This window comes from Dromaius novaehollandiae, chromosome 20 (genome assembly GCF_036370855.1).
Source record: "Dromaius novaehollandiae isolate bDroNov1 chromosome 20, bDroNov1.hap1, whole genome shotgun sequence".
NCBI lineage: Eukaryota > Metazoa > Chordata > Aves > Casuariiformes > Dromaiidae > Dromaius > Dromaius novaehollandiae.
This window is the reverse complement of record NC_088117.1, coordinates 9,599,207-9,613,991: the sequence shown is the minus strand read 5'-3', so window position 1 is coordinate 9,613,991 and position 14,785 is coordinate 9,599,207. Positions and strand designations below refer to the sequence as shown.

Here is a 14,785-nt window from a genome sequence, read left to right as displayed (position 1 = left end):
GAAGGGAAAGCGTGGCTCCGTCCGGCCTGAGCGAGCGAGAGCGGCTGGGTCCTCTGCGGCACGGGCACAGAGAGCAACCGGTGCTGGGCTCTCAGCACCTGCGGCTGCGTTCGCTCGTGGGTTAATGGCTCCTGGCTGCTGTTTCTAGGAGAGGCCTCCAGAAAGATTGGATTTAGAGATTCTGCTGGCTGGAATGCCTGTTTAAGTCAAGGCAAGAGATCGGTGTGTATATTAGTCACAACATATCCTAGGCTTTTATGTATGGGAATAACTTCTGTATATGTGTAGTCTGCTTGACCGGAATGCCGCTACTTGTGCATGCCGTCTAGCTCACGTGCCGAGGTGCTTTTAGGCTTAGGACTTGTATCTTTTTCATGGTACCCATGGATTTGGGAATCTTACGTGTATACTATGATTTCACTTTCTCCTCACCCCTGCAGAGCAGAGGCCAGCCACTGTAAATACCTCCCTCTCTAGATTGCATTTGTGGCTGAGATGGGAGCTTGGATGATCTATATTTTCAAAGATAAGTCCTTTAAGAGCTTTACCAAACGTGTGCTCTGTGCGTATTTTACAAATTTCATCTTAGCTATTAAGGTTCCTTACAGGAGGTACTGGAAGCGTTCCCAGTAGGGTGAAATAATTTCACAGACTGTAATGTTTATCCCGTCCTAAAAATATACGTGTTCTTAGTCCAAGGGAGCTATTTTTACTTCAGGAAAATGAAATTGAAGTTGTAATTCCTTTCTTCCCCAAATTAGAAATTATTTCAAATTTAGATGATTTTTTTGATATAACATGCAAGGATAAAGCTGTACAGTGCTTCTGAATGTTAATGGGAGTCATAATTATATTTCTGCACATTGTGCTAAAAAATTCTCTCTTAGTTTTTGTTTATATGCACATATATTTTATTTGGTGGGACATACTACAAAATTAAGGGCTGAATAAAAATAAATATTATATAGCAATACCAGAAATAATAAGTTCTGTCATTTTGCTAATCCTCCTCTCCCAGGGATAACAAAGAATGAATTTACATTAGTAAACACTAACAAGAATTCATTACTGCCCTCACAAAAAGCCTTGGAGAAAATGAAAGAACATAGTGCGCTGAGGAGGAAAGATGGGCAAAGAGTCTTTGCTGTCTTGGTACAGAGTCACAACCAGGTTAGAACAGAGATTGCATTATTACAGATTGCATTAACAGATTCTTGCATTATTATTGACTACCTACAGTCTCAAGAAAATCACATTTGAATAGAGCTAATTTAGCCAGTAACAGACAATGTTTCTAACTGGAAAAGCAGCTACAACTTGACGAAAAATTTCCTTGCATTTCTAGTTATGTACCAAGCAAGCTTAGTCCTTCCTCTGGGCGAGGAATCACGCAGGTGGTATCATCACAGTGCAATACCCTGGTACCAAGGACAGACCATGAGAAATGTGGCTCTCAAATTATCACCAGTCAAAATCAAACTAGTGTCATAAAAGCTTGAGGTATGCCTCATATATTCTTAAAATGATTGCCTTGGGGACTGATCTCGGTATGGTTTCCCTTCCTGTGGGCACAACTGATTGCATATAGTTAAAGTCATTTAGGATGTGCCAACATGATACGTTGTGGTGTCATAAAAAGGCATAAAAACTAGCTTGTTCAGAGCTAACCTTTTATTGAGTTATTGCAGCTGTCCCTTATCTATTCTGTTCTAGTTCTGGTTGACTTACTCAGATTTCTAGTTTTTAGGATTCACAAACATTCTTTGTATTGTTTTTTCCTGTATGGCTTCTTTGTACATACTACATCTCAAGAAGAGCCCAGCCAGTTCTATTATTCACCACAGAAGGAAACTCAGTGCCTTCCCATTTTCCAGTGTTCACTCTCTCCTGAAGATGCTCGCGCTTGCTTTATCAGACTCCTCCATTTTGTGTTTGGGTGATTTATTTTGCTTAATGAAGGCAGTGTAGATATCCTTGAGCCCATTAATTTTTAAATTCCCAGGCCATCCTATTCTACAGTTGGTATATTTAAATATATATATATATATTTAAAAATATGTTTTCAGTGAAAAGTTCAGCAACCTGACTGCTTTCTGTGGACACAGAGAACAGAGTTCTTCTTTGGACAATGAAATGCACTGACTTTTCCTTTAGGATACTGCAGTTTTCACTGAGTACTGGGCAATTATTGCTGAATTTACTCTGGGCAAAAAAAATGGAATTTGTTACCAGTTTACCATGTTAAATTTCAATTTCAACTCTCATTCTATCTCTTGTTCAGTAGTGCTAATGCCGTGGCAAGATTTACCACGTTCTGTTCGCTTCGGCAGCCAGAAAGAATCCTTCCTGTTTGGAGCAAGAAGCTAGCTTAGCGTCCAAAACCCCCCCAGGCTGCAAGAGAACTGACATAAATCAATTCACTCATTTTGATTCCTTCTGAAATGCTGCGAAAAGACTGCTCCGTAGACTGGTCCTCCCCTTCTGGCATTTCAGGATGTGGACACATGGTGCCCATGTAGGTAGGCCATTCACGGACCCATTGGCTTGATGAAGACCTTCGTGTAGAGTTTGTGTCCCCGGATCACGGTAATTCGGAGGAGGGCTAGATTGCATCCTGGACCCGTCTCACTGAGATCATGGGCCCACATTAATTTAGTGCTGCATCTGCAATATCTATGATCACCATTTTTAAGGTGTCCCTTAAAATTTGATACCCCCAGAGAACATAAACTGCAAGAAGCATTTTTTTTCTTTTTAAGTCCCTGCCATTTGCCCCGTGAGATCTTTGCATTTCATTAATGAAAATACAAGTGGCAGCATTTTGGCACTGGGGTCATCACAAGAATAGGATGGGTTATCAGTCAAATGAAAAGAAATTTGCATGTCATTCTGTTGAATTTTTCCATGTCTTCATGGTGAAATAGCATGAAGTGATTAGTGCTAATTAATATATCTGTTTGCAAAGCTGCAGTAAATGGAGCCAAGAAAAATGAAAGGGCAGGAAACCATCATGAAGTGCGGGGGGAAAAAACACCCCCAAAAAGTAAGATTCTGCTTTTCAGCTGGGAGAACTGCTATTAGTTTGGGTAATGGTTTTCTCCTCCAAAATGAAGATTCAGGTGGTAGAGAGAGCTGATTCATAGAAGACAGATAACATCCCACTGTTTGCAGCCTGTTAGAGTTGAACACACACAATCTGTGTTGTTTTTCCCCCCTTCCTTTTTCTATTTTTTAAGTAGTAATATCTGAAGGTGTCCCCAATGGCATTCTGCATGTGGGGGGGTAAAATCTGGAATTCCCTAATTTCTCCTATTTTCTAATAAAAACTATTACTGTACAAATGTAGATTTTCCCCTTATTTTAAACTGGAATGGTTTTAAAGGGGTGCTTTTTGGTGTAGCCTCTGAAAGTTGGGGTCCCCTGGTGATTGCGATCACAGCCTCACTGAAGCACTTGGTTTCTTTTTTTTTTGACATCAAATTAATATTCTCATCACTAAGTGTGAAGTAAAGATTTGACAATAGAGTAGCTTCCTCTTTGTTAAAAACTTGCAAAGAGTTTCAGAGTTGAAAGGCTGAGTAAATCTTTATATCTGAGGAGGTAAGCTTAGTGTTATTTCTTGTTTTTAACAGTGCTGTACTGGCGAGCTGCAAGCTGTCTGAACATCGGAGAGAGACCCTTTGGGAGCTCCATTGGTTTTCAGCAAGTCTTTGCATGCAGTGTGTTTGTACTAGCTGAAGACAGCGCATGGCTCTCTAAATAATTTACAAGTTGATTAATAGACTCACATGGGTATAATTAGAAGAGGGAGAGACAGCAGCTACAGTAACGGGTACAGTGCTTGGGGGAACTAGAGACTTTATTTTTTTTAAAGAAACTTTCTAGGGTGCTGGGCGTTTGAAGATAAGTTGGGAAGAGCTCAGTGCCTCTTCTCTTTTGAAGTGGAAATAGGACAGTTTGAATCCGTCGAGTTTAATTTTTCACAAGCTTTAGGGGCCCTGCAGTGCAACTCCCTTTTTATTATTGAAAAAAACTCTCCATTTTTCTTTCATTTTTCACACACATGCACACGCACACAGAGTCCAAGCAGTAACTAATAAACAAATTGATTTCCTATTTTATTTGTTAGTTTTATAACGGCGCTATATGTTCACCTATATATGTACCGCCATCACAAATATATTGTGTAAAGTTACAGAGTTATTTATGAATACACCATTCTTTAATTTATGCATTTTTAAGAAACCTTCACCTCTGTTTGACAATGCTTTTGAAGTAGCTCCGTTTTTCAAGTCAAACTTTTGACTTTTCCACTGGGACTGCTACAAAGGTTTTTTTATGGAAAATAGGTAGCAGTCTTTTTTCCTACCAGGAGAAAATTGGTGGTCAAGAGAACAAAATAAAATTTAAATATATATATATTTTTTTTCTTAGGTGTCCATACTTTAATAAAAAATACAAGGTTGTAGAGTAGAAAGTTTTACACGAAGGCAGTAAGTTGTCATCTTCTTTCCTGAGTTTTAATATTATTTTTTATGTATTGAATTACTACAATATAATAAATCAGAGTCCTCTTTTTCTTTATTTGAATATTGAGGAATATATTCTCTTTATTCTGTACAATATGCAGAATCCAGAATTGGCAAATCTAGTCACCCGGTATTCAGGTCTGAAGTAACAGTGGAGAGAATCAGTCTACAAAGATATTTTTAAAGACCATCCTATTTAGGATAAAAATGCTGGAAGCCAGTGCAGAAGAAATATACAGTGTACAGGACTTTATTTAAAAGATTCTAGTGAGGTTGTTTTCTGGAGCAATTGTGGTGGCCAGTCAGTTAGTGGATATGGATGTATAAATTTTACCTGGTTTTGCAACAGTATTCCTCAGTATTATTGTCATTGGGGTTCCAGTACTTGGTTGTCCTAACTCTCAGGGATAGCGCGGCTGGAGAAACGGGTTTGCAGGAGTGAGGGGATAAGAGAGGGTGTAAGTTATGAAGTGTCAAATTGTGCACCACCAAAGTGCCACAAAACCCTCGGGGGGTTGAGTGAAGTTTGGGATCTCAGCCCTTGGCAAGGTCGGGCCCTATGATTGTCAGAGACTTTTAAGCAGCAAAGCACAACATAAATGCAGAGTATTAATCTTTTATATTTATTTGGATCCTTATTGTTCTTGAAAAAACTTAGGGATGGGTTATTTCCTTTTTTTGCTCCTCTTCTTGCAGCCTAGCTGGATAAAGCACTAGCTCATGAGCAAAATACTGCTGACTAAGATTCTGTTTGCTTCTCTTTTTGGAGTTTGGGATGGAGAAATCACATGAGGTTTTATAAGACAGCAGGAAGGGGAAATGTGTTGCATATTAGCAGCCTCCATTTTATGGTCTTTGGAGTTTAAACTCCACGTCACTGGGTGCCATCAATACAGGATCAGGCCCCTGTATGAAACAGACTGTATTTTTAAGACAAGCATAACATCTGATTGCTCTTGTGCGTGCGTAACATTTTTGAACCATTGCATTCATTCACTGTTCTCTACGTGACTGCAAAATGAGCCAGAGTGGTCCTGGATCGATGGCCCCTTACTGATTTGTTCAGTTTACGGGGCTGAGTGCCCCTTCCGTGTGGGTGGTGAGTACTGGGGGAACGGCAAAGGGGGACAGGACAGCTGGCACCGCTGCTATGGGGCTAGCGTGCGTGCTGGCGCCAGGCATCGCTGAGAAGGGGCAGCAAACCCTTTAACGGCCTCGCTTCTCATCCCGTGGTAAACCAGTGTGCAGTTTAGAAAGCAACGATTTTTTTTTCCCCCTGGTATCAGACTAAGCCTATTCTTTTTGAATATTATTACTGCAAAAAACATTTTTGTAAGGCAAATTCTGTCCTGTCACAAACCCTGTACTCTTCTGTGGGGCTAAACCAGTTTAAAAATAAGGAGGAAACAGGGACCTTTGTTGGTAGGGCTGACGATGGTGGATTAGCTGGGCTAGAACTGAGCTGCTGTTTTGTGCATAGCTGTACTATCTCTGCGGAAGCTAAAGGAGTAGAATGAAATAGTAAAAATCTGTTTTCTTCCTAATCTTAGGAACTTTCAAGCTAGAAACATCTCTGTGGGGTCATTCAGAGTAATCTTTGTCTAGCAGGTGGGTAAACGGAGGCACACGACCCGACTCCCCGCAGCTGTGCTGAGCCAGGGAGCGAGCCCGGGCGTGAGCCCAGGCGTGTGGCTCCTGACCCCGGTGCCAGCCCGCTAAATCAGCCCATGGTGCTCTGATAGCTGCTGTCATTAGGCAAATACACAGAGACCCTGAAAACATTGCAGGGGATATTTTGAGGGAAAAAAGGCTTTTGTGTCTCTGTGTTGGGTTCCCAGTTTGGACTGAATTTCCATTGCTAGATCTGAAGATGCCACTGACAGGTAAAGCAGTGCGGGGGGCTGGCAGCATAACCGCTCGCTAAGCGTGGTCCAGACGTAGATTCCTGAACCACTGGCTTGGAGGCTGTGCGAAAGGATGATGTGCACCTCTCGCTTTTAACGTGCCTTTCTGAAAGTCTTAATTTATCGTGTATGTTTGACTGATGATTTGGGATCGTACATGCTTTAAAATGTTATCGCTTCCTCTTTAATACAGATAATTTCTATTTTAAATGACAACAAACCTAAATGTATATATATATATGCCAAGACAGAAAAATACCTAAAAATGTAGAAATGAAATATTTTATTTATTTTACTGTGTTAAAACAGTTATTCCAATTCTTTCAAGATGTCATTCTCAGCAGTGTTTATATATAAAATGTGTATGAGTGGAGAGCGTAGTAACAATTCTGTATACATATTTCATTTGACGAAATTACTAAAAAATTACTAAGTGTTACAGGACTTCGCAAACGCCACATCAGTATTGTTGTTTTGTCTATTTCCAGCCTTCACATTAGCTCCAAAATGAGCAAGCAGCGATGTTCCGAGGGGTTTCGTGGCAGCAGCAGCGGGCACCTGCAGTTAAGGGAGACCAAGGCCTCCCCCGCGCAGGCTCCGCGGGCGGCTCCCGCGGGCGATCCGCGAGCTCCGCGCGGGGAATGCGCCAGCGCCGCGGAGGCGGCCGCCGCCCCGCGCTGCCCGCGGCGCCCGCCGCGCCCGGCAGGTGGCGGTAGAGAACAACCAACGCGGGCGGCGCGGCGCGGCGCTGGCGGGCGGCGGCGGGCAGGGCGCAGGGCGAGCTGGCGGCAGCGGGGCACCCCCCCCCCCCCGCCGGCACCCCCCCACGGCACCCCCGGAGCCCGCGGCGAGGAGGCAGCGCTCTCCTTCGCCTTGCTGCACCTGGGCAAAAATTACTCTTTTTCCCTTCTATCATTTGCGTTGAAGCCACATTGGGATTATTTTTATTATTTACAGTAGACAAAACTGGCTGTGTGCTGTGAAATGAAAAAAAAAAAAGGTTCCATTATCACAAATCTGCTGTGTTGGCAGGATTAAACCACGATATTGGTCAAACTACATCACGGTCAATCACTGTTGGATCATTCTCTCACATTAGAAGCAAATTGGTGCAATCCCTGAGGACCTTAAGGTGAGCAAGGAAACAGAGTATTTCTCTGAAAGACTCAGATAAAATGACCCGTTGTGAATAATCCGGAATTTATAGCGCAATGAGATATTCAAATCTCACACTTTGCTAAATTTAGAGTTGACAGGACAAAGTAGCCTTTGGCGGTAGCTTATACTTAGGGCAAGATGTTAACTGTCAAGTACTGGAATCAAGCCTCAGGCATCTGAATTAGCAGTGCAAGTCTTCAGGCCTAACTGAAAAAATATCTCCAAGAGAAGGATAAAGGGTAAATGGACAATATTGTCAAAAGGACCTTAAACTTTTTGCAGCACAAAACTGACAATTTATGTCTGCCAGCGCATTTGTGCTGCGCTTAGAACCAAGGATTTATAGGTTTGGAGAAGTGAGTCAATATCTTTGAAAAGTCTGTTTTAAAGGGAAATATATGGAGGAGGAATCAATTTAAATATGATAATTGTATAGCTTGGAGCACTGACTGCATTGGAGCTATTGGAGAGTAGTGCCTTGTAATCTCCAGCAGCGTTTTTGCCTTTCAGACTCTGCCTTTAATGTTCTGTTACTTTTGTCTTGAGCAGATGGTATGATTTTGTCAGCTGATTGCCTGTTATGGTCCTCTATTAGTCCTGCAAATCTGTGGGTTGGGTAAGAGCTAATAGGCCATGCTCCTCTGAGATTCATGCGAAAGTGCTTTTCATGAGAAGTACCTTTTACTTGTGAAAAATTTTGAAGCTCTGGGAAGTAAAACTATTTTTTAAATGGACCTACTGGAAGTGGTGATTGACAGTCCTGGAGACAGAAGATCTCTAGTTTTCCGCACAGCAGTTCCAGTGTGAATAGCTGCACTTTAAGCGTCTGTTCCCTGTGCCCTGTCTGATCTGACCCTTGAAAGGATTAGATCACTTCTTAGGTCCACATCTACTAATTCAGCTGTGTAATCCAGACCTTTGAAATGGTCCAAACAGGCTGTGGGAAAGGGAGATATGGTGTGTGGTATTGACATCAAGCAAGAACATATGCGTGAATGAATTACATTTCTGTATGGAGCTAGTTGTGGCCCAGTTCTGCCATCTCTGAGGTTCCCCATGACCTTAGCCCACAGCTACATATGGTCTTGCAGCATAGGGTATCGCTGTAGCTCAGCCACTCTGCAGCATTGCTTCCGTGGGGTGAATTTTACTCCTCTACCTTCATTTCTCTCCTTAATAGAGATGTGCTCCCACATTACCTAATAGGATATCTCTCTTTGCTAGCAAATTGTAATTTTTACAAGAAACTTATCTCTGGACTTCTCTAACGATAAAGTAAAATCTCTCTAGAGTCTCATTCCCCCAACTTTCAGAGACAGAGCTGGAAACTCACACAAGCTTATGTTGAAAAGGAATTGATTATTCAAAGCTCTTGTGCTTCATAATCTACTTAAAACATGTAGATTGACTGTCTCGTCAGAAAAGCTCTAAATTTTACTTTGCTAGATAGCCCGCTGGGTCATGTGCTTGAGGCCGGGAGACCTATGGCTAGTTACTTGGAGACTGTGTGCCACTCCAGTTACAGGTTATTAATTTCCCCTGCATTCATGAGTGAAAAGGAATACCATACTGCAGAGTTCTTCCTTACCCACTCAGTTTGTGCATCAGGAAAATAAGAATAATACTGATTTCATTCTTCCTTTTTCCCCCCTTTTTTTCCGCTGGTCTGTGGAAGATGTTTTACAGCTGTAATGCAGCTGTTTTAAGTGTGACTGTTCCTGTTCAAGGGCAGCTGATGTACTTTGTAATGCCATGGAACAGCCAACAAGCTCTGTTCCCCTATTGTGTTGAAGTGATAGGTATGTTTGCTAATCAAGAGGAGAGCAGAGCTTGCTGTCTGACTTGTTTATGTTTTATTTTTCACCATCAAGCTTTAGAGGGAGACACAGAAAATATGTAAGCATCTATATTATTCAGTGATGTATATGCGTACGAGAGCGTACAATCTAAAGTGCATTGCTGATATTTTCTCATCAGTTGTCATTGAAATTATAAACATTTCAGGGTTGCCACATATACCTAGGATTACTCAAGAAATACCTGGCATACTATTAGATGAACCATTAGTTAATTGTTACTTCATCCTGTTGCAATGTTTTTCCTCTTGTGGTTGCTTCAGTCTTGTTCAAAAAGAGGCACCAAAGTATAGGAATTCGATACTAGTCTTCACAGGAGACCTATGGGATGTGATCAGGTAGAAGAGATGGTTCCTGCTTCTCGTCAAAATTGCTTTTGAATTTTCTTCTAGGAGTTAGGGTTTCTCCTTCTCCTATGTAGGATCGAAACAATTTGGGCCCCGAAACTGGAGAGACTTCTAAGATCTGCTAGAAGCCCAGCAGCACAACATACCCACCTATTTCTCTGTGCCATTCCTGGGGTTTTCAGCCTCTGCCCTGATGCTCTGTTCATCTTACAGGGGTGAGAAATGCCTCCTGTCAGCTCTGGCAGCAGCATTCTACTTTAATGGGGTTCTGGTCAAGGGTTTGTAGGTCTCATTCAACCCCCTTGCGAAGTTGCCTTTAAGCATTCTGAAAATGTTTCAAAAAAATCATACAGATTTGGCCTCTTAGTAAATCCATGTTAATGATTCCAGTAGGAATCATGATAAAATGACAGGCATCGAGACTGGGAGTTTGCTGCAGCCAGAAATTCAGAAGTACCAGGAAAATTCCATCAATCTTTGTATATAATACATTTTTGGGAAGGAGAAGATTGGGTATCGTTTTTCCTTTTTTTGCTGCTGGAACTTCTTGGTTTTATATTAGTTCATGTAACTTGGAGGGTAGAGAGAAGAATTTACTTGCAAAGAGCACTGATATTATCCTGCTATCCCCTGTATGCCTGCCTGGAGCTGAGGTCTTAGATAGACAGGTATCATCTGTCTAATAACATTTTTGCTTTCTGCGCCAATATTGTGTAGTTAATTTTACAAATCTCATTTTGAAAGGAATACCTAGTTTTGCACTGTCATTTTGCACTCTGTCAAGTAACTGGTAATGATTGTATTCCATTCCCCTTTTCTTTTAGCAGCTGGAGATAGTACTCTGCTTAACTTGTTTTTTTATAATGTGAAGTAGATATCCTCAATTAATACACTAATCTGTTTTCTAATTAATTCCCTGTGGTTTTCCTCCCTTTTTGCTGGTACATTGAATCCTGAGTGCAATTCTGTAAACTCAGTAATTTGATTATTTAAAGGAGAAGTAATGAATTTCATGATAGAGGTATAAGTTTTTAGGAAATGTTAAATTTCAGGAAGCAAATGGATTCTATTATAGGTGTTTAAAACCTGCCTGTATCCCAGACTATAAACGTGTGCCGTCAGTAATATTGACAGCGCACATCTACTAAAATACAGGCACATACCTGTCAGCTATTCCTAAAGCAAATTGCGTTGTTAGAAATCTGACTCATACACTCTTCTGCAAGGAATTCTTGTATTTTTGTATGCAGATGCAATGGCAGGATGAGTATCAAAACATCAACATTGCACGATATGGATTTATGTAGTGAATTTTATTGCTTGTTTCCAGTAGAGGCAACAGTGTATTAGACATACTGTACAAATAAAGAGAAAGGACTCTCATTGCTTCCTGAAAATTGTTTGGGCTGCTTCTCCAGGAAGTAGCTTGAAGTGTTTTTGCTGACTTTTTTTTGGTGGTAATTTAACACTAAATCCAAAACACTGCGAGAGGCCTTTGAAAATTGACAGACACTCTTGTTGGACCTGATCATTTAATTCTTCTGTAAAACAACAACAACAAAAAAAAAACCAAAAAAAAAGGGAAAAAGAAAACAATGAAGACAGTTAAGCATCTTAATTGAAATATTTTACTTTATGAAGGCTATAGTGAAAATATGCTGGATACCTCTTTACCAGTGTATCTCATTAAATAAAATTAAAAAGCTGCATAGTAATTCTAAGCCCAGTCAGAGTCTGGCTGATGTTTCTTTCTTGCACTAAAGATAAATAGTAATAGAGGAGAGAGAACTTTTATCTCTAAAATTAGGGAGTCATCAATGCAGTAATTACAGCAGTTGAAATACATTTTCAAAATTTAGTTTCAGTTATAAAAGCTTCAAGCCTTTGGGCAAATCAGTGAAGTATCACATCCAGCCTGCTGTGGCAGAACCATTATCGTCTGCTAAGTTAAATACAGTATGCTACATATTCTTTGTTCTTCTGTTTTAGGGTTTCTTCTATACAACTCCGGTCATTATTTTTGCATTTTTATAAGATTGTATCACACAGTTCATTGTTACATCAGCCTAGTGTGGTTGAGAGAAAAAGTACATTGTAAAATTATGTAGGCATCAGTTTTCACCAACTATTTTGCTGTAGTCCTATGGCTTCTGATGAGGTTTCCATGATATCAGTCAACAAAGTCAACAATAACTCTGATCTCCAAAAGTGTATCAAACATAAACATAAATATCTTTTTGTATTTTAGTTCGTGTAGCAGTCTAACCAGAAAGAGTAGTGTATTTCTTGCTTAATTGCAGACACTGCATACAAAATAAATGTCTTTTTAATCCTTTACAGTGCCAGACCACCTTGTTGTGAAGATCCTGGCAGAACGTCTGAACACACTAGACTGCGTGACGAAGGGTTGGGTGCTTTGTGGCTTCCCAAGAGACTTAGAGCAGGGAGAACAGCTGCAAAAAGCAAGAATTACTCCAAACAGGTGAGATATACATTTAGCAATTATGACATTACATATATGAAAAATAAGACTATGGAAAGATACAGAGCTTTACTGACATTGTATGGGCAGTTCCTTCCAGAGCTAGAAAAGGGGTCTCATTCCCAGGGAGTAGGAAATAGAGCATTGGCCTTACAAATCCTCCAGATAGCCAGACTGTGGGAAAGACTAAAGGTTTGTTTCCCTGGTTATTTGTTTGAGTTGCCTCTAAAGGCAAACCGTAAGAAGTGGATTAAAGGTTGGATTATATCATAAGGTATATTTTATTTGCAGCAGGAGGGGATCTACATCTTCTTGGTTCAGGATTGGCATAGCATCACGGAATTTATTAGTATTGCAAGGAGCTCATTATGAGACTTTTGGGTTTTGTGAAATAATTAAAAACAACATATGAATTATATTTTATTTGAGCTATAATGAAGCATTCAGAAATGTAATATAGGAGAAATGAGCATCAAAAGAGAACTGTTATGACTGCCAGGCAAATAAATGGGGTTACTCTTCTCAGCTGGTCCCGAGGTGCTGAGGGTTTGAAATGCTGGTCTGCTTGTCAAAGATGAGAGGCCTTTTCCCTTCCCCTCCAGAAGTTCCTGGTTCAGTCCATGCCACTGGCCGACGCAGCGGCTGCCCCAAAGGCACATGCTGGAAATCTGTAGCCTTTATGCTTCCAAGCGGCTTATTCTTATCTGAGAACCAGTACTGGAAAAGGTGTATTAATGACATAGAAGTTTAAGCTGGCAAAACTACTCTTCCCGTGTCCTCCCTGTGGCTGCCTTCAACCTCCCCACCCCGTACAAGGTACAGTGGAAAGAATTGAGAGGGTCAGACTGAGTTGGAGAGAGATAAAAGGAGAAAGAAAAGGGAGGGAGCTAGCAGTCATGCCATCAAGGCTTGGAAAGGTAAGTATATGAAAACAGCAGTGGTGTTATTTATTAAAAATAATACAAAATACATCTTAAACAGAAATCCATTTCATGAAGAAGGGAGAAAGATTCTGAAGCTTATGCTAGATTCAGTTAAAGATCATTTCCCGTGGAATATTCCTCTTAAGCATTTATAAAGTAGGTCCTGAGTCCCTAAACACATATGTGAATACGTGAGATCTGTGCGAATACTCATTTGCCTGCAGTGTGCTCCTTTACGGAATTGAGACCTTAGCAAGCGAGGAGGAACAACTGGTTATAAAGTCCTGTGTGTAGAAATTTTGCACTCATCCATTTGCTCAGCTTCTGTTCTCTTTAAAAGGCTCTACACATTCAAATTTGCCTTAAGAATTTGGCCCTTACTGTTTTATACAGGGGTTGAAGTAAGGGACAAAAATAGACATCATGCTACTTGATTGATTTTGGAGCTAATATTTTCCTTGAAACTGAAGTAGTAGGTATATAAGGAAGAGAGGGTGATTATAAACAACAGGACATATTGCAGCATAGGATAGCAGGGCAGTAATTCAGTTTCAGTTGTGATGCTAGTTATAAAACACTATCTGCAGAGGTAGTGTTTCTGACATCAGGAAAAAACCCTGATAGAATTATAGCCTTGAAATCAATCTGGGAATAGGATGCAGAAATCTATAAATCAGACACAGAACAATCTACAAAGTCTCAATTTTAGGAGGGCTCTGTTGATGAAATTAGATTAAAATAAATTTACATATATATCAAGTTTATTATTAAAATCTAGTCACATCAGTAAACAAAATTATTTGTGAAAGAGTATGTTACTCTGTGTTTTGAAGTCAAAGTAGACCTCTTTGGCTGATCAGAACATGGAGTTATTGTCTGGTTGTCAAGTCATAAATCTATTCCTTAGAGCTAATAAATGGTTAGTGTTCAAATACTATGTTTTATCTGACTCCCACCTCATAAAGCTAGCATACATAATACTAAATTATACAGCATTGAGCAGGATCAGTCTCCTGGCTCCTCCATCTTATGGAAAGAAAAACAAACCTAGTAATTGATGGTCGAAAAGAAGGAAAATAAAGTTATTTGAAAACAAACAAAATGGGCTATAAAGTTTGTTAAAATGTAATAATAAAAAAACTCATACAGCATCAGCCACTGCATCCAAAGAACTGCCCTGGAACAAACAGGAAAATAATTCATTTCCCACTGAAAATGTAAGGTACGAGGTTTTCCTTAAATTAGAATTTGCAGCAGAGCTAAAACTTGCTTACAGACTGGTGCAAGAAAACCTGGCTTGTATCAGACAAAACCTGTCTTGCTGTAGCTCTTCCCTTTCTGTACTCAGAGAAGACATGTATGCCCTCTGTGTTCCTTCCTGTGAAGCAGTTACTGCTTAAGTGGACAGGATCCTGATCGTATTGAACTGTGGCAGCCTTTAGGGCAAATAAGAAGCTGAATGTATTAGTGGTCTCTCAGCTATCTAGCAAAAGAACACCATTAACCACTTAGTGCCTAAAGTAAGTGGGAGTCCAAATACAATTACAGGTTGGCATCTGAAGTTCAGAACTACTGCTGCTAAGGAC

General features: G+C 40.4%; 1 protein-coding gene across 8 annotated transcripts in view; it reads left to right on the top strand.

Moving 5' to 3' along the window:
• The window catches only part of AK8 (adenylate kinase 8), a 91,782-nt gene that overhangs the window by 32,135 nt on the left and 44,862 nt on the right, over positions 1 to 14,785 (top strand). For all 8 annotated transcript variants that reach the window (XM_064523805.1, XM_064523804.1, XM_064523801.1 and 5 more), the window contains one exon: positions 12,135 to 12,276. In XM_064523805.1, the coding sequence (XP_064379875.1) occupies positions 12,135 to 12,276 (142 nt within the window). The remainder of the gene's footprint in view (positions 1 to 12,134; positions 12,277 to 14,785) is intronic.